The sequence below is a fragment of the Aspergillus vadensis genome, assembly GCF_003184925.1.
Source record: "Aspergillus vadensis CBS 113365 unplaced genomic scaffold BO88scaffold_3, whole genome shotgun sequence".
In the NCBI taxonomy this organism is placed as follows: domain Eukaryota; kingdom Fungi; phylum Ascomycota; class Eurotiomycetes; order Eurotiales; family Aspergillaceae; genus Aspergillus; species Aspergillus vadensis.
Window position 1 is genome coordinate 1,053,680 of NW_020292041.1, and position 24,606 is coordinate 1,078,285.

General features: G+C 50.2%; 11 protein-coding genes across 11 annotated transcripts; 7 read left to right on the forward strand and 4 right to left on the reverse strand.

The window, feature by feature from the left end:
• Window positions 1-129: 129 nt before the first annotated feature.
• BO88DRAFT_401911 (DASH complex subunit DAD4) lies at window positions 130-639 on the reverse strand. The gene is made up of 5 exons (XM_025705959.1): window positions 614-639; window positions 495-551; window positions 401-445; window positions 259-343; window positions 130-211 (listed from the first exon to the last, which is right to left on the reverse strand). The coding sequence occupies exons 1-5, from the start codon at window positions 614-616 to the stop codon at window positions 165-167; spliced, it is 237 nt and encodes a 78-aa protein (XP_025566622.1). The 5' UTR covers window positions 617-639; the 3' UTR covers window positions 130-164.
• Window positions 640-769: 130 nt separating this feature from the next.
• On the forward strand, window positions 770-1,962 carry BO88DRAFT_401912 (uncharacterized protein). The gene is made up of 2 exons (XM_025705960.1): window positions 770-1,652; window positions 1,708-1,962. The coding sequence occupies exon 1, from the start codon at window positions 1,034-1,036 to the stop codon at window positions 1,595-1,597; it is 564 nt and encodes a 187-aa protein (XP_025566623.1). The 5' UTR covers window positions 770-1,033; the 3' UTR covers window positions 1,598-1,652; window positions 1,708-1,962.
• Window positions 1,963-2,377: 415 nt separating this feature from the next.
• On the forward strand, window positions 2,378-3,899 carry BO88DRAFT_401914 (Got1 family protein). The gene is made up of 5 exons (XM_025705961.1): window positions 2,378-2,731; window positions 2,810-2,836; window positions 2,924-2,972; window positions 3,049-3,064; window positions 3,151-3,899. Exons 1-5 carry the CDS (start codon window positions 2,701-2,703, stop codon window positions 3,445-3,447), a joined length of 420 nt encoding a protein of 139 aa, XP_025566624.1. The 5' UTR covers window positions 2,378-2,700; the 3' UTR covers window positions 3,448-3,899.
• Window positions 3,900-4,115: 216 nt separating this feature from the next.
• pfy1 (profilin) lies at window positions 4,116-5,205 on the reverse strand. The gene is made up of 4 exons (XM_025705962.1): window positions 5,065-5,205; window positions 4,773-4,961; window positions 4,539-4,673; window positions 4,116-4,458 (listed from the first exon to the last, which is right to left on the reverse strand). The coding sequence occupies exons 2-4, from the start codon at window positions 4,851-4,853 to the stop codon at window positions 4,327-4,329; spliced, it is 348 nt and encodes a 115-aa protein (XP_025566625.1). The 5' UTR covers window positions 4,854-4,961; window positions 5,065-5,205; the 3' UTR covers window positions 4,116-4,326.
• A 2,161-nt stretch (window positions 5,206-7,366) lies between these two features.
• On the forward strand, window positions 7,367-9,112 carry BO88DRAFT_332181 (uncharacterized protein; the record flags this gene model as incomplete). The annotated part of the gene is made up of 2 exons (XM_025702708.1): window positions 7,367-8,239; window positions 8,297-9,112. The coding sequence occupies 2 exons, from the start codon at window positions 7,367-7,369 to the stop codon at window positions 9,110-9,112; spliced, it is 1,689 nt and encodes a 562-aa protein (XP_025566626.1).
• Window positions 9,113-9,496: 384 nt separating this feature from the next.
• BO88DRAFT_401917 (RNA helicase SLH1) lies at window positions 9,497-15,668 on the reverse strand. The gene has a single exon (XM_025705963.1). The coding sequence runs from the start codon at window positions 15,583-15,585 to the stop codon at window positions 9,595-9,597; it is 5,991 nt and encodes a 1,996-aa protein (XP_025566627.1). The 5' UTR covers window positions 15,586-15,668; the 3' UTR covers window positions 9,497-9,594.
• Window positions 15,669-16,795: 1,127 nt separating this feature from the next.
• On the reverse strand, window positions 16,796-17,722 carry BO88DRAFT_300190 (putative FHA domain protein SNIP1; the record flags this gene model as incomplete). Its single annotated transcript, XM_025702415.1, has 1 exon — window positions 16,796-17,722. A coding segment is annotated over one exon (927 nt), but the record flags the coding sequence as incomplete, so codon positions are not given.
• Window positions 17,723-17,942: 220 nt separating this feature from the next.
• BO88DRAFT_381743 (Hsp40 co-chaperone Jid1) lies at window positions 17,943-19,292 on the forward strand. The gene has a single exon (XM_025704599.1). The coding sequence runs from the start codon at window positions 18,040-18,042 to the stop codon at window positions 18,964-18,966; it is 927 nt and encodes a 308-aa protein (XP_025566629.1). The 5' UTR covers window positions 17,943-18,039; the 3' UTR covers window positions 18,967-19,292.
• A 141-nt stretch (window positions 19,293-19,433) lies between these two features.
• On the forward strand, window positions 19,434-22,668 carry BO88DRAFT_381745 (uncharacterized protein; the record flags this gene model as incomplete). Its single annotated transcript, XM_025704600.1, has 4 exons — window positions 19,434-19,787; window positions 19,852-20,103; window positions 20,175-20,928; window positions 21,884-22,668. The coding sequence occupies 4 exons, from the start codon at window positions 19,434-19,436 to the stop codon at window positions 22,642-22,644; spliced, it is 2,121 nt and encodes a 706-aa protein (XP_025566630.1). The 3' UTR covers window positions 22,645-22,668.
• A 192-nt stretch (window positions 22,669-22,860) lies between these two features.
• Window positions 22,861-23,788, forward strand: BO88DRAFT_485161 (uncharacterized protein; the record flags this gene model as incomplete). The annotated part of the gene is made up of 2 exons (XM_025712324.1): window positions 22,861-23,051; window positions 23,121-23,788. The coding sequence occupies 2 exons, from the start codon at window positions 22,861-22,863 to the stop codon at window positions 23,365-23,367; spliced, it is 438 nt and encodes a 145-aa protein (XP_025566631.1). The 3' UTR covers window positions 23,368-23,788.
• BO88DRAFT_432647 (uncharacterized protein) lies at window positions 23,265-24,255 on the forward strand (the record flags this gene model as incomplete). The annotated part of the gene is made up of 1 exon (XM_025709371.1): window positions 23,265-24,255. The coding sequence occupies exon 1, from the start codon at window positions 23,509-23,511 to the stop codon at window positions 24,253-24,255; it is 747 nt and encodes a 248-aa protein (XP_025566632.1). The 5' UTR covers window positions 23,265-23,508.
• Window positions 24,256-24,606: the final 351 nt, after the last annotated feature.

Below are 24,606 nucleotides of genomic sequence, written 5' to 3' on the forward strand. Positions count from 1 at the left end.
CCATGCGAGTAACTATGCCTCTTTACGGAACCTAGCAGTCACACTTGGCTGTCCTTACTTGGTCTACTATCCTTTCGAATATGAGAAATAAGTGAAATTCGGTTTTATTTCAAGTGGAAATATCATGTCTTCATTATCAAATAACTAGGAAACACTGTTGGGTATCAAGAACTGGACGACGAGGATGACGGATCTTTCAAATTCTCCGTCGCTAATGCTGGTCAGTCAAACTCGACTAAGCATTCAAAAGAAAATTACCTTCCAGATGGAATAGAACGTTAGACTGGTAGTTTTTGAACATTTGTGCGACAAGCTCGACGTTCATGTTCTGGATATTGACCTCCTAATAAAGCCCATCAGTACTCTATCATCATAGCGGAAAGCGAGAAACCGCGCTTACCTGGAGGCTTCTGTTCATAACCATGATTGACTCATTTAGTTTTTCCTAGAGCCGATCAGCTATTGCAACTCAGAATGCCCTCCGGTTCACACACAATGTTGCCGATAATGCGAGAGAGCAGCAGGGCCTGCTGGTGCTCATGTGGACTTTCCTAGATATGATATTAGCATGACCTTACTACTACTAAAACTTCCACTGCACTGTATTGCTTACCATCTTTGCTATCTGGTGAAGTTTGTGGATGACTTGTTGACGTTGTGTTTGTTTGTTGCTTCTTTGGATTCACGGCAACCCAAGATACGCTGCCACGTGACTGATACCGAGCTGGGAACTGGTTGGAAGGTTCACTATCCAGACATCAAGTCTCCAAAATTGGCTCATTCTCTATCTTCACTATTTCTTTCACTTTATCTCTGGGCGAACAGTAACTATAACTGCGCTATCTGACCATCAGCATCGGCGACATCTGCGCGCATTGTGCATTCTAGTTTCAGACCTCGAGCAAGGCTCGGACGTGGGAGAGCACCACCATACCCCCAGTTTGGCATTGTCAACCAAACCTCCACCACCAAGACACCGACCTCATCCTTTCAAACTAGAACCTCACTCGCATCTCAACGCTTCATCATCACCATGGCTCCTCTTACCCCCGCCGAACAGGAGAATCACCAAGCGCTTCTCGATCGTCTCGACATCGCGGCAGTTTCCCGTCCGTTCCGCAATCCGAATTGGAAGCCATCGCAGCGGCGCAACAAGAACGTCAAGCAGCTTATTTCGGAGAGCTCGAGGAAGGAGGCTTCTGTTATGGCAACACAATCTAATTCCGGCGCAACCACACCACTCCCAGCTACGTCCGCCAGCACCGACGGCAGTCAGACCCCTGCCGATGGCACACCTCGAACGAACATCGCGCAGGCCGCGCAGAACCTCTCGACACTGGTGCTGGAAAAGAACGCACGAGCTGCATTTACATCTGGACCTGCCGTAACGTACACGAATATCGAATCCGCACCCTCATTGCACCCTTCGCAGCAAACCCGCTACTGCGATATAACAGGACTGCCTGCTCCATACACAGATCCTAAGACGAGATTGAGGTATCACGACAAGGAGGTCTTTGGTGTGATTAGAACACTTGGTCAGGGAGTGCCGGAGAGCTATTTGGAGCTCAGAGCTGCACATGTGGTTCTCAAATAAACGATGCTATGATTTTGCTATGGAAATGTTTGTTTTACACTGTAAGATATCAGGGGTAAGTTGTCATATTCATTGCGACGATAATGCGTCGGACTTCTAACTAAAGACAGGCTAGATAGCAGCCTAATCTAATACGCGAATTATGTACGGCCAACACAGTCAAGCCCTTTCCACCCACCATGCCCCTCTCGAGACAGGTTCAAAGAAAACGCTCCGGCTTATTCGTGACCTTATTATGAAAGTTGATCTTCGCCTTGTGCAAGATGCACTCGACTAGTACCGAAGCTCCAGGAACCGGAACATCAGTTACAGCATCCGAAGATGCTGTCGCCGCGGCGTGAAATGAGTTGAGCCCAATGGCTCGCCAGGTATATACGGGCAGAATAGTTGCAGTAATAGAGTTGCCGATTGAAGTCATCTTGATACCTCAAATCATCGTAGGCACCCCTTCCGTAGAAGCATTGCGTGTCTCTTACAGCGCTGTATCCATCATATCGTAGAAAGAGTGCACATTGAAAGCTTGACAAGGTGTCCCATCATCGAAGACCCTAGTAAATGGCATGCAATCCGAGTGATATTGTCGACGAACATCATCCTCCCAAGATGGTAAACATCAGAAGGTAGAATCGGTTGAGAAGTTGAGTTGAGAGAGCCGAAAATAGCGGGCTGTGCGAATATTGTTGATCGCCCGACCGCCATCCGAACGCGGAATAGCACAAACCTAGCCAAGAAAGGGACGTGGCAGAATTGGGAATTTTGCGCAGCAGCCGCAGTTGGTTCCGTGTTTACTCGCATTGCTGGCCGCCTGTACTTCAAGAGTTTCGTGAATCTTCCCGGACGAGTACCTATATATCGGTGTGCGATATCTTCAGCCTTTTTGATCTCTAGTCATTTGCGGGTTTACTGCCTCCTCGTCCATTCCACGATATATAGTGCCCCGTGCACGCGATCTCCGCAAGCCCCCGAATCCCCGAGCGACGAACGCAGCGCATCGTTGGGAGCTATAATCCACCTTGAATACCTTTAGCTTCAGTCCTCGACGTATTATTTGCAACTTTTATATCAGTGCGCGCGCTTTTTCATTAAATCAGAAAACAGCCAATATGCCTACAATGTGGCTATCCGATAATCAGAGTAAGAAACGCCTACTTTGCACACTTCGCACACGAGCATATCCGGATCATTGGCTAACGCACGTCCTTTCTACAACAGAGATCGGAGTGATCTTCTGCTCAGCTGGTATGTCTACATAACATGCTTGCAGCGACACCATAATCCTACATAAATAACTGATCGATACACATACTAACGATGTCCCCCAAACAGGAGGCTTGTTCCTCTTCGGCGGAGTCCTAATGTTCTTCGATCGCTCACTGTACGTCCATATCCACATACCCAGACATCTTCAAAGCACAAAGCACATAATATAACTAACAAATCTCACCCAATAGACTGGCAATGGGCAACGTACGCTACCCCTAATAATCCCACCTCACTCTCCTCACGGAACGCGATGAACAAACCCAACTAACCCAACCCAACCACACACACAGATCCTCTTCCTCATCGGCCTAACCCTAATCATCGGCCTCGAAAAGACCTTCGCCTTCTTCTCACGCCGGCAAAAACTCAAAGGCACCGCCGCCTTCGCCGCCGGAATCCTCCTCATCCTCCTCCGCTGGCCGCTCACCGGGTTCATAATCGAGCTGTACGGTCTCTTCATCCTCTTCGGCGACTTCCTGATCACCATTGGCCAGTTCGCGGGGAATATCCCCGTCGTGGGACCGTTTATTCAAAAGGTGTTGGAGACGTTGGCGGGTGGAAGGAGGAATGCCGAGTTGCCTGTATAGAGAGAACACTCGTTCGCTCTTGATGGTGTTGTGTTGGGCATGGGTGTGAGTGAGGAATGATTTTTTTGATAACAATGACGATGATGATGGAGGGATCTTGACATGTTCATGTGTATGAATAGTTATGTGGCATTAGGGTTTACTTCTTGTTTTTTTTTTCTTGTTACGAATATTTGCATGATGGGATGGGATGGGTATGGGATGGTGTGGTGGGTTGTGGTATGGACTACTATTCGTTTGTTGGTCTGGGTCCCATAGTACCTACTACTGCTACTGTCTGGATGAGCGGGGTGGTTGTGGTGGTGGTGTTGTTGTTCGCTTTTACAATAGGGTTATTATTATGTACTAGAGACATTTTTAATTGTTAATATATCTTTTCCGATGAGGGGAGTTATCATGATCCTGGAGAGACAGTCTTTCTTGCGATGTTCGGTAGTATGAGTTGTGAGTTGGTTGGTAAGTTGATATGACGATGAAAAGCTAATGTGAGATTACCTTATTGTGCATGCTGCATAGATCGGAGCTGTCATAATAACAGAGTGGCCGGTGATATCATTCGGAATGCGGGACAAACAAGTGTGGAACGCTAGATAGCTTTGGGCTGTTAACTTTCTTTCCTGAGCATGTGAAATGGCCGGTCTGGGCTTCCAAATTTTCAAAATAGTTTTGTTGAAATGGCTTTACTTGTAAGCACATAATGTACAGATAGGAATCTACGTGTGGTAATAAATGCCAATTGATGCGAAGAATACCGGAGAGAGAAAGACAATCGAGAAAAGGAGACCACCATGATGATTTACATTTAAATAACCAGTATTACCGACTGTCCCTTGCTCAAGGCGAGACAAAACACAATTTCATTCTGCTTTTTAAACCCATTCACCGGGGGTTGTTGATGTAGTCAACGAGGTTCTCGACCACAGTAGCGGCATTCGTGGTCTGGGCGTTCTCAGCGTGGTGGGCGACCATGACGCAGGAGACGGCCTTGACGACGACGATACCCTCCTTGCCCTATTTGTTTTCACAAGTTAGTGAAAAGTGGATATTTCAAGGGAGAAATAATGGCGGAGGCAAAGTGTGTGAGACAGTACCTTCTTGCCGTACAGACTGCGGTCGTCAGCCTTGATGGTGACGAACTTCTCTCCACCAACGGTGATACCGGTACCGAAGGCAGAGTTGGGGTCCTTGAAAGCAGCGGCAAGGCCCTGGAGTTCTTGAGGGGAGATCTGTGCTCGTCGTTAACGCTGGGTTCGTGCTGGTGAGGCGCTGATTTGGCCGTGGGGTCACGCCGATCAAATCAGCGGCTGTTGGAGAGCGTGTCATACCGTGAAGCCGGGAGAGCCAGCCTCAAGGCCGGAGAGGTCGTGGCTCAGAATACCGGCCTTGTCAAATTGACCAGATCCCATCAAGCTGAACGGCCTCGCGTCAGAATTCCGATACCAACTTGGAGGGGCGGCAGTGGCCGAAGCGGGGTAAACATGGTTAGGTTATACGGTACCTGGAATCGACATATCCTGAGCAGGAAGAAGAGAGAGAGAGAGTCAGCCTAGAACTACCAAGTATAAAGTGCTATACAGAAAGAATGGAATGTCGCAGGAGCATGTGTTATCGTCGTACCTTGCCAAATAGCGGAGTGCTGACCCATGGTGACGGTCGGATAAACAAATGACGGGACGGTCGGGAAAGGGGAATAGAGACGGATAGGCAGAGCAATCCGTATGAAGAGTGGAACGTGGGGGTGGTAAAAGACTCCGGGCGAAGACTAGGAATCGACCAGGAGAAGGAGAAATAATGCGCTGGGGAGAGGAAGGTGGTAGTAGATAGTAGTAGAGGGGAGTCTCGAAGAAAGTTGGTGGGAAAGGAGGGGGAGAAGGAGACCGACGATGAGGTGAGTTTACTAAGGGCGGGCTTGGGTGGTTTGCTGCTGCTTTAGTTGGTTTAGTTTGGTTTTGGTGGGGGGTGGCATTGGTTTCCATTTGCTTTTTCCCAGCTGAGCATCTCCTGCTACTAGTAATTCCTGCCCCGCCAATTCCCGACTTTTCCTCATTTTCCTCTACTTGTCGGTCACCGTAAGATGGATGGATATCTACTGTTTATCATATGCTGCTACTTAGCTCATATTTGAACTTTATCCTCACTACCAAGTGGTACATGCCGAGATCAAACATCATATCGCCTCTTCTTGCCCTTCCGCTCACTACTATTAATGACCAGCTGTCATCTACTCTTTTTGGGGGTGAGTTTTATGGTACGTCTTCCTACGTCATCCCCCTAGCAACACAGAGCTGGACTCTGAATAGCCTCATTCCATCACTGTCTAGCTTAACCTTGGGATCACCCACCAAAGCTACGGTATGCGTAGAGAGTATCCAGGCGGTGGAGGGCTCAACGGCAGGCCGACTCCGTAGTTCATCCACTTCAGTATAGGATAATTAGGATTAGTCCCCTACCGGTGCAAAACTAGACCCTGTTAGACACCCCAAGCATGTCCACTTTGCGGGCCTCTTTTCACCGGTTTCTCCTTACCGCCTCTTCCATGCCTATTCATCCCTTATGCTTTTGCCATGAGACAAATTCATCGGGAGCAACTGTCATCTGCGAGCTGAGATGATGGGTGGTGGGTTGACTGGGCACGTGCCTTGTCATCGAGTCAGGTGCCGGGGATCATCTGCAGCCATCCGTCAGTCACTTTCGACTAACTACTATCCATCCTCGACAATTCCCTTGTCGATGACGGTGGGTAGCGGAAACTCCCGTCCATCATTAACATTTTCTAGTGATGATTTGAAATACTACACCATTCTCAAGCCATCAGTCTTGATCTTACCGAAATAATAAAAAAGCTAGAAACGCCATTCAGGAGATGGCTGGTCCGTGACTTACCTTAAGGTGAGGGCCGCGGGCCAGTTCCTTGGGCGGCCTCTTACTTTAATTTCCCCAGTGGACTCCTCAGTCTTATCTAGCGGGCCTCGTGCCTCAACGGGCTATCGCAATCTACTACGAAAGGGACTCGGAAAATTGCAACATTCGGCTGCCGATGGAATGCAGTCACGGTCGCACGAGCATCTCGTGAAAGGGTTTTCTCATCTGAGGCATCGGTTAGAGGATCCGTAACACCAAGGCCCTGAGAATGAGTCTCAGGCCTTGTGTGATCGCCAGGCGATTGAGATTTTCACAATCTCATTGGTCGAGCGCACAGGGGTTTCAGAACAGCTGGAACCAATGATTCCAGCTGCGCCAACGCTCATACTTCCCAACTCGAGATGAATCCGTCGGCCGGAGCCTCTCTCTTTGGCCCCTCGTCCGCGCTCGTAATCAAATGCGCCCGCAACATCCAACGCTAATTTGCAGCTACTAGAATAAGCGCCTCGTGTGGTTCTCGATGGCCTTCACCTATGTCCTAAATCACAGGGCTGTCAAGTTCCTGTGACTGGACGAATGTCCGTGTCCAGTGTCAGCCATGCGGGGATGCCGTGTGGTCTCTCCTGAGCAATTTCTGTGGAAATTTCTGTTGGCTGTTCTACCGTCGCGCTTCGTCAGATCTAGCACGATGTTTTAATCTAAGCCCTCACACTAGTTCGCCCCTGCCACACGTCTCACTTAGATGTAGCGCTCTGCCTAGTGCTCCACAATAACTGCCGCAACGTCTTAACTATGCTGCGCTGACCCTCTATCGCCCATTCTCCTTTTCTCCCCATCATGAACTGACTCTTTCCTTGTCTGAACTGCTTGCATTTCAATTTTGGGTCTTCTGGAAGGCCGTCCATTCCTTTGTCTTGAGATTTTGATAGAAACAGGGCTTGGCTCCCTCTAACGTTCTTTACTTTTTTTATTTCACCATCATCTTTTTCCTAGCAATACTCTGGAACCTCACCCTTCACTTTCACTTCAGTATTTGAAATACAGGCAGTCGTGCACAATGGCTAGAGGGACGTTTCTAGGAAGGTCACGTACAATTAGGCAGGCGGAGGCTGGCTCTTCCCCAACATCAAAACACCCTGATGTGCTGCCACGGAAGGGCCAAAAGTGTATCGAGGATGGCGCAAACAACAGCCGCCCAGCGCCTTATCAAAATCGGAGCTTTCATCGCCCAGTGGTATCTGAAGGGCACCCGCAGAAGAGGCTGCAAGCCATGAGCCCTATCAACACCGAGGCTCCTCCGCTTCCCTCTTCCCCCATATCGTCACCCGTCAGCACCAATAATGACATGAATGGAAGTCTTATCGGCGTCGCGTTGGGAAGTCCTCGGATGATCGACCCGCAAGTTCCCACATCACAGATACAGGAGACGATTCCTGTCAAACCGGCGGAACCCCAAGCGCGACCATCGTTGCAGCGCAAGCCAAGCAAATGGAAGAAGATTGGCGGCCTTTTCAAGGCCAAGGCTGCCATGACAGCCCCTCCAAATCAACCCTTCTATCAGGTCCGGCTCGAAAATGAATGGCCAATGCAAGGCTCGACCTATTCATTCGAGCAGCAGCCAAAGATCCAGTCTTCAGGCCTCGAGAATCCTGCCAGTCCCACCACAGGCACGGACGCATGGCCCTCTATAGTACCGGAAGTCCAGACTTCTACGCAGGAACCGAAACAGTCTCACGCAGATGCGACCAGTGGTTCGCCCCAGGAGAAGGAACAGTCTCTTGGATCCGGTCCCCTACTCCAGGTTGACATTCCTGACATCCAGCTGGAGCGATACAGCGTCATGTTCGGGGGAGTTCTCAAGAAGAACAGGCCATCTTCCATGACCAGGCGCAGCAAGAATTTGGAAGATACGAAGCCTCCAACTGAAGAGGTATAGTGGCTAAAACTACATCTGAGAAGATATCACTTATACTGACGTGATATTTAGGACATTCCTCACTCTCCGGTTCCGACACGGTCGAAATCCCCCAGTCCCAGTTTCAGCCTGTTCCCATCGACCAAAACCAGCAAGGCCTCGAAGGTCCTGGGAAGTCAGAATATTCCTCGCGGCCCCAGTCCAATCCACAAGAGCCAAACATCCTTCGGGGAAACGAATCAAGAAAATCTGTCGGAAAAGAATAGCGTGGTCCTCATGGTCCATAGCTCCCAACCGTCGCATAAGCAACAGAACTCAGTGTCTTCATTCCTTTCCTCCACGACCATTGGTTCCGAGGACGAACGGCTCCTTTTGCAGAAATTAGGCCCTGTCCGCTCATACTTCGACGCAAGGGAACCAGAATGGGAGATCATCAACAAGAAGCCTACAGCAAAGGAACCCGTACGCGAGTCACCTCCATCATTAAGGATCGATACGCAGGTAGATTCGCCCAGAACGGCCAGCTATGCGTCATCAACTTTGTCTGCATCATCAGACACGCCTGTCAATGCGCCCCGGCAGCCGTCCCCGGCAAGCAGACGAACCTCCCCAACTTCACCCAGACGCAGCCCTTCCGGGGACACCAAGAAGGAGAGCAACCCATCCGATCCGGCGAACCCCGTCCCCACCGTCGAAATCTCAATCGCACGATCCGTCTCCGTCTCGAAAGGTAAAAGGCAGGTCCTTGTACCTATCAGGCCACGGCCGGACCGTTTGGATCCCAATGAGCGCGTGGGCGATAAGAAGGGAAAAGCGCCCAAGGTTATGGCAGCTGATCGCAACCACCTCCCTGGACGATCGCAGGAAGTACTGGTCGACACCATCTAAGCGATTAGTCTTGGGAAGTCGGCATGCTCATGATCACGTGCTTATTTTATGCTATATATATCAACATTTCAGTCTTTGTCTTCTTCTTCAACAGCGCAGGTAGCGTTCACCATTCTGATTTTCTTATCCAGCTAGGTGCACCAGAGTTGGTAGTATTTGATTTTTGGATTATCTTTCAGCTTGCATTTCTTTCTGTGACAGTTTAAGCTGGTACTCATACCTAGTTACTTTCTGCTTGGCGATGTATATCAGGACATGAAACACTCTCCTGGAATTTCATTTGGTTCGTTTCTCTTATATATTTTGGACACTATTATTAGTAGTATGTCCACTACCAACTACGTCAGAAATTGGGTTTACCTATACATATATCTCGTCTGTTATCGAGTTATTTGAACTCGAATATATCCACTCATCTATTGAGCTTTATGTACTAACATATATCTATCTATCTTGCATTTCTGACCCCATCTGAACTTGAATCAATTCTTCTCAGGAACGGTCGAAGACCCAGGCAAAGTCTGGGTCCCAGACACACCCGCATCCACCTCCACATCAGACAGCGTCCACTTCATACCCGGGTACGAATCACTAACGACCTTGACCGTAACCCGCATGCTCTGACCTCTTACGTTCTCGGGGAACTTAACAGACGAGCGAACGACAAGCGGTCCATTTTTGTTATCGTTAGGCTTCCTACTCGGCCCAGATCCGGAACCACCTCCGTTACGCTGATTCGATGACGACGGCCAAGAAACACGTTTCAGAGCCAGGAGCTCCCCATTCTTGCCATCGGAGGATTCGCCGCCACTGTAAACGAGCATGAAGTAGCCCTCTGTCTGGGGTTTGGGGAACCGAGGAGCGTAGATTCTGTAGTCTCTGTCTCTTGGGGCGTTCTTGCGTGTCAAAGTTACGGTGAGACCGTTTGGAGTGATGGTTGGAATAGACAAGGATAGATTGGGTAGGTTGGAAGCAGCTTTTGTGAACTGCGCGGGGAGGTTGAGCTTCTTGGTGAGGGATTCGGTGGCTTTGTAGGGGAGGGATACGAGTGCGGTGAGGGAGGTGGGGAGCACGGATTGCTTCTCTGCTGGGTCGACGCCGGGGAGGATAGACAGGGGCGCGTCTTCGGGCCATCTTGCTGATTTGATGCACTGAAGCAGGGACATGAACATGTGGCAGGCGTGGAGGTAGCCCAGTTCAGCCATGACGTCGATCGAAGCTTGGATGATACGGATGCCTTGGTCGAGGACGGAGGTTTGATCACCGACGTAATCGGAGATGGGGAGATCGATGCGCGACATGTATGCCTGGAGCAAGAGGAAGGCTTTGACGTGTGGATCCCAGAGGGGGAGGTCGCCCATGGATTCGACTGAGAGGGGGAGGTTGCGTGCCAGTTCTGCGTTGATCAGGTCTTCGTTGTGACGCACGGGCAGCTCGTCGAATTCTGTTGCTGAACACATCCAGCTCAGGACATCGTGGAAGGTTGGGTTGGGTTTAGCGTGCGCCATGAGGTAGCGGATCGTTTTGTGAGACAGATAGTAGTAACTCATAATCTTGCCGAACGGGGTTGGATCAACTTCTCCGGTTGCTGAATCGAGTACGACACAGGAAGACTCGGCCAGCTCTCCGAGCGACTTGTCAACTAGCTCGATCATGAAGTCCTGCGCTATCGCCTGCGCTGCCATGGTGTTGTGCTCCTCGGCTGAAATTTCTAGGCCATAGTAGGAGGGATTCTTGTGCAGTCGGCGGAAGAAGAAAGTCCAGGTCAAGTAGTCAAGGGCGTCCTGCTGTGTCGTGATTGTTCCTGCGGAAACTTCGGCACCCAAGTGGTTATCGAGCACTTTGTGTAGTGTTGACTCGACGGGGAATCCGGTATGCAAGAAATGCTTGTAGAATGCCTTCTTTGCATCCTGAGTGAAAATGCGCGCAATACCTGACGTGTCAAACTGAGGACGTCCTGCTCGTCCAAGCATCTGCAGAACATCGGTGAGATCCATGTCCCTGTATCCTTCAATCTTAGCGTCGAAAAACTGGGTTCCCTTCACCACGACCAAATGTGCTGGAAGGTTAACACCCCAGGCGAGGGTACTGGTGGCCACGAGGATCTGGATCTTGTTGTTGCCGAAGAGCTCCTCAGCTAGCTGTCGGTCTGACTCGACTAGACCAGCATGGTGCAGACCAATACCGAAGCTGAGCGCCTCGCGCAATGCGTCATCTTTGACTCTTGCAAGGTTCAGCTGAAGATCTTCCTCGGACATCCGGACGAATCTACGAGGATTATCCTCCATACCACAATAGTTGATCAAATCCTTGGCAGTCAATCGAGTCTGTCGACGGGAAGCGACAAACACAATCACCGGCTTTTCGGGAGAGTGGTTCTTGATTGCCAAGAATGTCGGTCGATTCATGGACTGCATCAGCGGGCAGAACCCACGCTGCTCCGGGAATCCGTCAATGTAGATTTCAAGCGGTACAGGACGCACGGAGTGTCGGAAGTTATATAGTCCTTCTTTCACGCCGAGCCAGTTCGCCAAGTCGGTGGCGTTCGCGCATGCAGTGGACATACCCATCAGCCGAACAGAACCCTTGGATTGCGGAGCGATGTAGTTCATTCGAGACACAATGATTTCAAGAATAGGTCCTCGATCACCACCCAGCAGGTGAATCTCGTCGATAATCACCAAGCTCACCTTTCGCACGTAGTCTCTGGTCTGCCAGCTACGGGAGATACCGTCCCACTTTTCGGGGGTTGTGATGATGATATCGGCGTCCCGGATAGTCCGTGTATCAGGAGTGTTGTCACCGGTCAATTCCACCAATTTCAGGCCCATGGGTGCTGTAAGACGCTTCTTCCAGTCCTGAACACGCTCACGAACGAGGGCTTTCATCGGTGCAATGTAAACAACCTTCGAGCCCGGCTTTTCTCTGAAGGCCCACCACATAGCCAGCTCTGCGGCTACAGTCTTTCCACTACCGGTCGGGGAGCCCAGCAGAACATTAGCCGGGGTGTGGTACAGCATGTGGAAGATCTGCGTCTGCATTGGGTTGAAGAATTGGAAACGCTGCCCATAGAGCTCCTCCAAAATCGGATTCTTTAGCGCAGATATGGGAAGGGGTTGGAGATTGAGTAGATCAGTGTAAACACTTTCCGTATCTGGACGGATCAAGTGCTGGAAAGACACAGGATGCACCGTTTCTGCGCCCAGCCAGCGGTCAGAGATTGCACGAACGTAGATTTGACTTGGCAGGGGATCGGAGAGCGGGATGGTGAAATTCAGCTCGTGTTCATCGTTTAGCTTCTTCCTGCTGAGGATGAAGTACTCGTGGTGATAAATCTCAGATGTCTCAGAGTTTTCTACCCAGATCCAGTACGATTCGGAGGCACCGTGATGCCTGTCATTCCAAATAAACTCAGGGTACAGACTCAACCGAATTCGTAGAACATCACGGTTCAATGGTGCAATTTCAGCCTCCACTCCAAGGGTAGGGAAATTGTCAAGCAGCTTTGCCAACGTCTTCCCCATTTTTTGGTTGTGAACCAGCTGGCCAATTTCGGCTGTCTCCATGTCTCTCATAGATTCGATGGAGGATGTCGGAAGCTTGTCATCCAAGTTCCTGAGGATCGGCTGAGGAAGATCAAATTGATGGAATGGGTGATCAAAAGGCCACATCTGCTTCTCAATAGCCTTGCAGAGTGACAACAAAACTTGACACTGGTAACCCCAACGGCGATTCAAGGCAATCATGAACAAGGAACGACAAATTCTGGCTGCATTCTGTGCCACATACCCTGTATCAGACACCAGAGCAAAGTCTTCAATCCTAGCGCGAGAAATGTATGACTGCAACAGAATGTTGGTTTTGGCATGTGGCGAGTCATTGCCTCCCTCAACCTCGGTCTGAATGGCCTCGTCACGGAGTCTATTTAACTCTTTGGACTCGGTTTCCCGGGCTTGGATGTTATCGAATTCACCACTCATGCTGATCATTCTGAGCACATCCGCCTCGCTGGCTCGAGGACGCATCAGATTGTTGAAAATTTCAACACTGGTCTGCAAGACATAGTACTGGCTTGCAATGCGGCCAACATCTTTCGCTCGCAACTCTTCTGTCTTTTCGTTGTATATGATCATTTGACTCTTTTGCAGCACAATGGCAGCTTGGATGACTAGCTGACGACGTCTTTGCACCAGCATAGGATCGTCACGAATTTCCGCCCAGTCAATTCCGTAATTGCGTGGCTCTCGTTTCATGCGAACAAAAAGATAAGAATATCCCAGCCATTGCACGGCTTCTGGGACGGAGGTAACCGTTCCTAGGGAAATCTCGGCATTCAGGTTATCCACCAGCCGGCTGGAGAACCGAGATTCAATCGGTTGCTGTGATGTTACGGCAGATATATAGTGGTGGAGCTTATCGTGGGTCGTGCAGATGAAACCAATACCTGTGTCTTGGAATTGGGGACGACCAGCACGACCGAAGATCTGTAGCACATCCAATATACCTAAATCGACGAATTTACCCTCTTGCGGATTGTACAACTGAGTACCTTTGATAACAACCGCGGCAGCAGGAAGGTTGACACCCCACGCAAGTGTGGCAGTACAGCAGAGTACTTTGATGAGTCCTTCGGAGAACAGACGCTCCATGAGGTTACGATCACTCCGGCTCATACCAGCATGGTGTGTCCCAAGCCCACTGGCGAAAAGCTCACGCAGTTCGCGGGCACGGCTGCGTTTAACATCACCAAGACCATTTGAATAGCCTTCGTGCTCCTGGCAGCTGAATAGGTTCTCACACCCATCCTCAGTAGCCATCTGCTTCAGCATTCGAGCAGTCATGACAGTGTCCTTACGAGAGTGGACAAAAACCATGACTTGATGCCCTCGTTCGAGCATATCACGGACCTTCTCAAAAGCTACAGTATCAAGGTTCTCGCGAGACTGCTTGGTGCCAGGTTTGCCTTTCACGCCGATGAAATGTTGTTCGAGAGGAACAGGGCGGAAGGACTGATCAAAGAAAAACAAACCGGCCATCTTGTTGACCTTGAGGAAATCGGCGACGTCGACATAATTCGGGAGAGTTGCGGAGAGACCGACAATGCGGATAAGTGATTGCGTACTTTCGACTTGACGTTGGGTACGAGCCACCAACGATTCAATAACAGCACCACGCTCATCATGAAGCATATGGACCTCATCGATGATCAACAGGCGCACCTTCTGCACGAGCTCTGTATCTCCCGTGCTCTTCCGGGTCACCACATCCCATTTTTCAGGGGTAGTGACGATTATCTGTGTTTCCACAATCTCTCGCTTCGTCAGTTGCATGTCACCTGTAAGCTCTCGAACCTTGATCCCCAACCAAGCGAGACGTTTCCCGAGCTTCTCGGTAACTTCAGCGGCCAGGGCCTTCATCGGAGCAACGTAAATGATCTTGAAATCCTCCACCTGAACCGCGAATTCAGTGGCTTGTGGTTCCTCGATAGGATTCGGAATAGTGTTCTTTCCAATGGCGTTTAGGATTGTGAGCATTGCAGCGTCCGTTTTACCAGCACCAGTCGGGGCACAGATCAGCATGTTCTCATTCGTCTTGTAGGCTACTTCATATAGTAGACTTTGCATCCGATTGAGGGTCTTGTACCCCTTGAAGGTGCCTTGACACAATCCATCCAACGAGGCGATCTCCACGAGTTTATGCCCGGGTCTCAGAGTACCGACCTTGGACGCGGGAACCTCAACCTCGGTGTACTTCTTCTCATCGATTTGCTTACTGCCCAGTGGCAATCCGTATCTCTTTCCTCCAAGCGCAAGGACATTTCTGGACTCGTGCAGTTTGAATACATGAGGGTAATGCGGTTCCGATCTCGTCTGTGCCGGCATCAATGACGCATGCTTGTGTTCGTAGTCCGCCTGTCGCAAAGCTTGCTCTCTTTCCGCTCTCGTCATAAGTTTCCCAGCCATCAAACCATCCGTCTGGGCCTCTGGTCCGGTATGAGAGCTGGCGACAATATCCGCCCTGTGAGCAATCAGGTCAATCACGAAGTCGAGGTCATCGAATCCCACGATTTCGGCCAGTGACATTTGCAACTCGTCGTCTCCGCTGTCCGTCGCTAGTGCGGCAGTGATTTGCTGCGCTAATTCTCTGGCATCCATACCCGACTTGTTAGCAGCAAGGCTCACGCACTTCTGCTCAAGCCAGAGCTGGTCGTAGCCGGATGATGTCGGTGGAGAGGGGAGCTCGTCATAGTCATCGAAGTCGTCGCTAGCCTCTTCATCAGAGCTGATAATGTCCCAGATATCATCGTCGGCAGTTCCGGGCGATGAATAGTCCTCGTCGAAATCCAAGTCCAGGTCGCTTCCGTAGCTTGTATCTTTGGCGGGGTCTTGGGGAAGCTTCAAGTCCGCAATGGCCTGGCGCATGGCTGCCAGCTGGGCAAGCCACTGGGACTCGACGGATCCGTTGACAGCCATTATGAGGTTATATTGTCACAGTTTGGTCCCCAAATGAGCCGAAAATCAGTGAGAATAACGGACCAGCCAGACTTGAAAATGACTAGCAAGCGGAGTGTGGGTGATCAGATTGATAATGAAGCACAACGATCATCCGGCAGAATAGTGACCGCCCGCCGCTTATCAGCCTAACCGGGTGTGGTCTAGCCCGGTCGGTAGGGAAGTATGCGGAGAAGAGCAGGAGCGAGTACATGGCCGACGACATTTGTCTTGGATAGTCAATTTGCGTTCAAGTGTTAATCGCTGTTTATAGAAGACTACTATGAGCGATTCAATCTGAAGTTCTTATTGCGAAGCGACGCCACATAGTATACAAGTTGTGTCAACTTAAGATGAAAAACAGTGTCACGCTGGTTATATAAACTGGTCACTACCACTTGTACTCCGCTGGCAAGTGGTCTGAAAATCTGCTACAACTACGAATATCTACTACTAGTACTACTATTCATAAGTGACTGAATACCAATAACTTCTGTTACATCATACCTAGTATGACAACTTATACTAATACTAGACAGTAAATCCTAGTAAGGGCGGAATATCCTTGCTTGTCATGAGGCATTTGCAAATCCTCCAATTATCCTCTATTCGATTTCGCTGTCTGTATTTCCTTGACTCCTGAGCATGTCCTTTCCCCAGGGTTACTCGATGATGTCTCAGTCAATATCCACACATGAAAGTTCCAGACTTGAAAGGCATCGTTCCACAAGTATTGATTTGGGCCTATGGCAATGCTAGCTTCGATAAACAAGCGCGCCGGGGGTATACCTGCGTTTGCGTAGCAGCTGGCTTGCTCCTCAAACAACAACCGTTGCGTCATCGTTCAGCTGAATATAGAAGGGGTTTAAGTTGGTGATTGGAGCGAATGCATTAGATGATGAGGACACCTCAAGCGACTCCATAGGAACCAATCATTAAGATGAGATGAGTAAGCCTGCTTTCATGAACAGCTTGGAACTTCATCATATGATTGGGATAGACTGGAATTGGATGTGCCAGGGCCTTTAACAAGCACGGCGAACGAAGTGACCGAACGGGATGAATATCCACGGGTTATGTTTCCGGACACGGATCTCGAAGCCCATGTGGAAGATTGATAATTCTCCGAGGCACCCATCGTATTAAAAGATCAATACCGAGTAATGTCTATCGAATATCATGCCTATTCAGGCGGAGGTAGCATGAGGACGTATTCTCGGGTACTAAGGCCAAACTGAACCACATCCTTGTCCCGCAGTTCCACGTACCGGCCAGCGGGAATCGCGTCTCCGTTCACTGTAGTGCCATTGGCACTTTCCAGATCGATCAGATAAGGCTTGACACGTCCGATCCGATCTCCGAATTCATTCCGCTTCTCAACAAAGCGAAACTGCAGCGCGGCATGCTGCTTAGAGCAACTTGGATGCTCTAGAGGAAAATCCACCACCAATTGTTCTTTCCCAATCAACCAACAACTGCGTATGCCCAATTCCACCATTTCAAGGAGGTCCTGCCCTTTGAACACGTAAAGTCGCCACGGTTCCTTTGCTGGGGGTTTGCGTGCTTCCGGGGGCTCGTGGTACTTGAGAACGACAGAGTTACCATTGACATTCACAGTCTTGCTCTCCGCAGCCAATCGCCCAGTTTGACCGAAATTAGGCTTCTCCTTCTCGGGAGGAGGGCCTTCCGACTCTCCAGTCCGAGCTACTTCAGACGAGGTATATGCATCCTGCTGAGGAGGTAGGGGCGCTTTTGATCGTACTGGGGCGCGCGAGTCCGGGTCCGGCGAGCGTCTTGTGGGCGAGCGGGATCGCGAGTAGTCCCGTCGTCTGCGAGAAGACTTCTCCTTTCTTTCGTGAGAATCTCGGTCACGGTGACGACGGTATGAAGATTCTCGGTCGGAAGTATGTCGGCGTCTTCTCCGGTCATCGTCTGAGACATCCTCCTTGTCCCTGCGCTCACTGCGCCGACGGTCATAATCTCTTCTGTGGCTTCTTCGGTCGGCCGGGCTGCGGGATGACCTCCGTCGCGAGCTGTCTCTTCGGGAGCTTCGATGAGATTCGCGATGCCCCGAATCGCTGCCACGGTCGTCGTCACGGCGTCTCTGTCGCCGATCGCGGTCAGGAGCTGGTGAGCCGGAGGGGGATCGGTGCCGTCTCCGGCCGTGATCGTCGCGTGAATCAGGCATTTTCTATGCAGCGGAATTATATACAGCGTCGACAACGGGGATGGGGGTAGTTTTCATGCGGGAAGCTTTGGAGCTTCGGAGACCCGCACGTGATGACCTCATGTGGAGATCCGAACTTCGGAATTAGCGGGATTATTTGTATCAACGACCAGACAATCCCGTTCAAACCCCGGTGCTTTCTACTTTGCCATCGGTCCAAGACATTCCGGAGAGGTCTTACATATCTCTCCATGTGAAACCATGCGGCCATGCTCAAGAAACCCAACATCCTTTGCTGTGGTGGTGGACTGCAGTTACTGAACCACCCATGCCTGTCCTCGCCACCTCGGTCTCGTGCTTTCCCCTCACAGTCTCGCTATTCCGCCAGGCGCTATGCCACCGCTTCTCACAACCCAGAGACGGATCTCTCATGGCCGTCTTCTCCCACTTTCACCCCATATGAACTATTTAAACAAGATCGGACCGCACCATATTCCAAGACCCGCTATTATGAAATGGTCAAAATCTACCATCCGGATCGCCCATGTAGCGGACACCCACTATGCAGAGACCTCACACCCGAAGTGAGACTTCAGCGATACCACATCCTAGTGGCTGCGCATGAAATTCTATCTGACCCTAGTAGGCGGGCAGCCTACGATTTCAGTGGCGCGGGGTGGAAACTCCATCCGTATGAAACGCCGATCCCATCCTGGGCTAGAACGGGCTCCAGTAACTACGGTCCAATTTACGCGAACGCGACGTGGGAAGACTGGGAAAGGTGGAACAATCGTCACCAGGGAAAGCAGCAGACTCTGGTGGACCATCGGACCTTCGCAACATTCGTTATACTTCTGACACTGATGGGCGGAGCGCTCCAGGCGTCTTGGATTAGCAAGCTCAGCAGCGGTTACGAAGACCGGCTTTGGGAGCTGAACCAAGAGTCATCCCGCCTTTTGAAAGGGCGCCGGGAGAACACTCAGCATCAGATGCAGTCGGTAGATGCAAGGGTCCAACACTTCCTTATCCGAAGAGACCCGTCCGGGTGTGGTTTGAAGGAGGAAGAACAGCCGGTTTATAAGCAAGTGTTACATTCTCAAAGAAGCTCCGACGACTCACCTGCGGAGATTGTTGGATCGGAGAGACAGGACGGTAGGGTCGTACAAGATTCAGTCCAGGCGGAAACTAGCAGTTGACATAGATTGCATGCGTAGCTAGTTCGCGGGCGCTGTAAATAGTATATAATCTTTTGGTTTAACGGAGGCCTGGAGTTTCCATATCTGAACTTATGCCCTGGAACATGCATGCATGGCAGTATCCTACATACCGAGATTTTGCTGTAGCTGTATCCAGCTGTTTCCATTATGACTTGGAATGGCTGCAGGATTTGATGTTGTGAGCAGGATCAAGAGACTCTGAATACGATTAGCTGAAGTTGATGTATTTCTCATTTGTGCTGTCCAGTTGGTGGAGCGCGGAGCAGAAGGGATGGAAGAGTCCTTCAGCTGCAGGCATATCCTGGTAATCGATATGATTCTATTACGTGCACTTTCATGGAAAGCTAGAGACATGGTAATACAAGAGAGAAGAATCTCTACTACTACTGATAATCAATCTCATCACTTATACTTCTGAACGTACACGTTTACGTAATACCCACACAATGAAGCCGCCAGCCCCAGCACGCCTCCAACAAGTTCATATCCCACTAAGTGGAGGAGGACATGAGCCTATAAGTTCCCTTGACTCTCAAAATGTGGCATACGACCTAGACCATGAGGCGATCCAGGAGAGCCTGTTGCGATTCTGCTCTGATGAATCATGGAACAACAGCTCAAGATCAGCCTTTATGCCTCGGCCTATTCTTGTCTCCTCAGAGCACCAACGCCAATGGAAAGAGCTTAACAATGCTTTAGTCGCTGCTATAACTGATATCGTTGAGAGATGGTGGACGGACTCGGTGTCTAGATTCCCTGACCGGATGCCTCTGGAACCTGCAGAGGAGGACCTTCTTCGTGTATGCTATATTCCCCATATGGTGCTTTATAAGAACCCTCATTACTAAATGATACATAACATAGTGGATTGATACTCAAGTTCCAAGCAAGATACCTCCGTACCGAAAGTGCCGCGGCTCGTGGAGACCGGATTTCCTGATCGAAGAAGACAATGAAGGGGCACCGGGTTCTGTAGAGAACTTTCGAATCAGTGAAATTAATGCTCGAGTTTGTTTCAATGGATTGATGTATGCAGCGTCCGGACAACAGGCATTGGAGGAGCAGGGTATTGCTGATGGAAGTAATGATTGCGTCGGTGCGACGGAGCCCGCAAAAGTAAGTTATGTAAATCATGATACTGGTCATTGAGCGGTACTATGCAGTAGCTAACATTACGACCTGAATAGATGATAGGCGGTATTCTGAGTTTGTTCGATCCCAACCTGCCATTTCATCTTCTCAAAGGTGATAAACATGGGATTGACATCCACATGGTTGTGGAATTGCTCAAGACACGCTTTGGGATCAGCCCTCGCTTCGTGATGCCAACTGATCTCAGGATTGTGCCAGACCAAGAAAACAAAGATGATTACAGACTCTGCTGCGTGGCTAGGGAAGCCGAATCTCAGGAAACTGAGCGCTTATCGTCACTGATCTATCACAACGGAGAGGCTCTAGAAGAGATCCATCAAGTCGGTCATGAGCTGCACCAGCGAGAACTCCACGCTCTGAGTCCGGAAATGCTCCGTCAAATCAGCCTCAGATGCTTCAATGACATGCGCACGATCCTGCTGGTGCATGACAAGCGGATGATGGGAATCATCAAGCAGGAACCCGAATCACTGGTAGAAAGAAACGTTATTACACCCGCACAGGCCAAGGTACTCAGCGAAGGCATTGCTGATACGTTAATTCCTGGTTCGGCGGAGCTCGCTCATTTCATTGAGCACTGCAAGAGCAATCCCAAGATGAAAACCGAGTATATCTCGAAACCCATCCGAGGCGGAAAAGGAGAAGGGATTGTATTTGGCGAAGACCTTGACACTGCGGAATGGGTATCAAGGTTGAAGGACTTGTGCCTCCCTAGGCTGGTTCCTGGAACGTGCATTGTCCAGCGCAAAGTCAATCAAGTTCGGTACGATGTGGTATTAGAACCGACGGGTGAAGTGGCTAGATATCCCCTCGTTGGGACGTATCATTCGATCCAGGGTGAGTTCCTTGGGTTTGGGGTATGGAGGTGTAGTCCGCAAAGGATCTGCGCTATCAGCCATGGAGGAGCGTGGACGTGCTCTGTCATTACCAGTGACTGATCTCTTTGTCAATTAAAATGTTTGTTGACAGTTTAGAGCTAGAGGTCTTGTATAGAATCCAAGGTACACATGAAGCCGAATGTGCTATTTAGGCGTAGGCAAGAAGCTTTAGCTCTAGGATGTAGCAGATCTGGACATCAGCTCTCGACCACTGAAGCTATTGAGAATATTCTGGATTACAATAATGACATAATCCACATTGCTTTGGTCTCAAGAAAAATTTCACTGTATGTAACTCGCCAATCGGAGATGCAGTAGAGAAGTACATTATACGAGTGTCCGGAGGCTTGCACCGAGAGTAGGACGGAACGTGGGGAAACACGAACTGGTGCTTGGTTTCAGCTGGGGCTTTCTTTGCCTCGGTTCGCATTGTCTATTATGGGGGATTCTATATGTAGCCCATGTTGTTCCTGTCTCTCCCGTTAACAGATCAGATAACTTAGATCAGCAAGCCGCGTTGCTTGTCGGTGCTACAACATACAGAGACATTCTGTTACATCAGAACAGTCTGAAGCCTTCACCTGCTTGCCTTTTTACTTTATTGTGTGTTTTCGTTTCTAAGGGACCTCTTTGTCAGGTTGTATATTGAGTTCAGGGCTAAGCCCAATCTCGTTGAAAATGCAGCAAGCAATAAGGGGCATCAAGCCCACTAGACCATTGGGCTCTACAGCTAGTAAGTCGACCTTCAAGCAACGGTAAAGGGAGCGCCTTCTGATTCACCCGATAAAAATCAGAGATATCACGCGCTGTGCCACATCTGGTCGTCCACGATCTCCGCCATGCAAGCCATCCCAGCCACATCACAGATGTGTCGAACACTCTCCGGCAAACGGGCATCCTCAAAGTCAGCCTGAAATCTGAGGGTGATTCCAGCCACTATCTTCAGCAGCTCATGATTGGTCTCCACAAACAACACGGCCACGGACTGCCCATCACCCACAGTGCATCCCGCGGCTGGTTCTGGGACATTCGACCCAACAGCACGACATCCCAAACCCCATCGCATCAGGCCCGATCCGAGACAATGGAGAAGTTCCCTTGGCACACTGACTGTAGCTATGAAGAAGCCCCACCCCGGTATTTTGCGTTGCAGGTCCTACGGGAAGACCAATGTGGCGGTGGTACTCTCTCCGTAATGAATGTCGGCAGACTGAGCTCCCTGCTGTCGACGTCCACTTGCACTGCTCTGCTCCGGCCCGAGTATCTTATTACTGTCCCACCCGAGTTTGTGAAATGTGATACGAAACGCCATGTTATGGGCGGTTTGATGGCCACGGATGCTAAGGGCCTGCTTAGTATGGTTCGTTTTCGCGAAGATATTGTCACCCCGTTGACTGCGGAGGCGGCGCTGGCGTTGCAGGAGTTGAATAATTGCTTGCTGGGACAGAAGGTACAGACAGAGACGCTGCAGCTTACGTCTGATTGTTTGCTCAAGGGGTCTGTAATCTTGATGATTAATTATAGGTGGCTTTATGCTCGGAGTAATGTCAGAGATCCGGAGCGCCATTTGCGGAGGGTTCGTTGGGATGCGAGACCTTTTCCTACCTCATTAAATGCTAGCAGCTGAGCAGTCTTGAGTAATTGACAAGGCCCGATGACAAAAACGTAGATTGTATAGTCTGCTTGTTTCCGTTGGTGAACCTTTGAAAGGAATTAAGCTTTTTCCTGAGTGGGCAAGAGGTCCGGTCGTATCTTGGAAGGCTGCGGGACGGACCTAAACCTCAATATCTCTTCCCCTTTTACCATCAATTGTCTTATTGACGCACGTGCGATCATTGCTACAATGAGCGCTGAAGAATTCCTGGCCAATGTTGAAGGCGGCATCATGCCAGTGACCTGTCATGAGGATGTCTTGCGGATTGCCTTCATCTATCTGCACGAGGGGCTGTGGACCGGGAATGGAGTATTCGATGTTGTAGAGAAGCTACACTCGCATGGCTTGTCCTTTGGTGAGGGCGATCTACGCTTTAATCGGTAAGCTAGTATTCCATACTATGACAGTCCCTCCAGCGCACTGAATTCATAATAATTTGTATATAACAGTTCCCTGGATATATTATACCTCGCACAGATAGCAGCAGCCATCTACCGCTATTCCTCCCAACTGGAAGAGGACGTTCCCTCCTTCTCTGATTTCTCTGCTTTCTACACAGCCCATCATTCCCTCCTGCACTCTTCTGCCTGGCACTCCTACTACTCTACCCCATTCCTCACCCAGAGCACTACAGCGCGCTTCTACCGCCTGCCCGACCTCCAGGACCTTCCCGACTCCTCCTCCCCACTATGTTAGCCGCGTCAGAGTCCGGCATCATCTATACACATTTTGCAACTCCCTCGCTGGGCCTACACTGTCGTGTGCACACACCGTAGGCAACCCTTTCTACCATTTGCCACTCTTACTTCATTGGCCCTCAGCACGCTGGAGGCAACTATGACACGCCGGCACACGGCCTACCCCAGCGCACCATCCTATTCGGAATCACATGCGCGCTTCTGGCTTGACTATTTTACTCCTGATACTTCACCACCATCTCGCGTGGCTGAGGTAACCCCCCGGCAAATGGAGGGACCCGACAGGTTTGGGATATTGGTCGCGCAGGGAATGTATGATAGACATGGGCTGGAGACAGAGTATCTTGCGCAAATATCGGGAGAAGAGGGTCCCGATGGAAATAGCCAGTCGGAGCAGGTGATATGGTGTGGGTGGCCGGATGGAGGAATTGGAGTGCAGGCGTGGTGGAGGGGGTGGGAGGGAGAGGTTGGGAGTGAGGAGGAGGTAGAGTTTCTAGCCGCTGTTGCAGTGGAGGAAACACTTGGATTAGGGCTCCAAGGAATTGATATCGATGAGTTGGACTTGTCAATCCGGTCGCATATACTACTAGCGGTCATGCATGCTACGGTGAAAGATAGGCAGGAGAGGGAGCGGTTCTTGGGCGAGCTGGGAAGGCGGATGGTGCAGGAGGGATTGATTGACAGGGAAAGGGCAGAAGGGTGGGTCAGAGAAGCCCTGGAGATCATGGAACCGTATGTACGCGAATGGCAGGGCGAGTGGCCTGGTGTAGAGGAGAGGGGGAAGATGCTGTGGCGCATCCTGGTGGAGAATGCGCAGCTCTTTGCACGCTGGAGGGCGTCACCTGCGTCGAAGCAGTTTACTTTTGAACTGGGGTCGAGGGAGTGAGGGATCCAGACTGCTTGCTTATCGAGAACATGAGGTTATACGGGGTACCTATAGTAAGCATTTCAGTTCATAATGCTTTAGTAGTAACCAATTTAAATGCAGAGGATACGGATTACCATGTTACAACGTAACGCAACCCCCTACCTGGATCTCGTAAACCCAATCTTGCGTACTACATACTTACAGCATATGCAACCAGCCTTGGGAAGTAGTTCTGTATTCTGTCTTCATCGGTCTTCGGAGGAAAAGAGACAAAATTACGCCAATCACTCGCTATGAAACCCCACGGTTAGACATATAAGGCACATTGAAGTTTTCGACTATTCGTTTGATTCCCAGCTGACTTGTCGC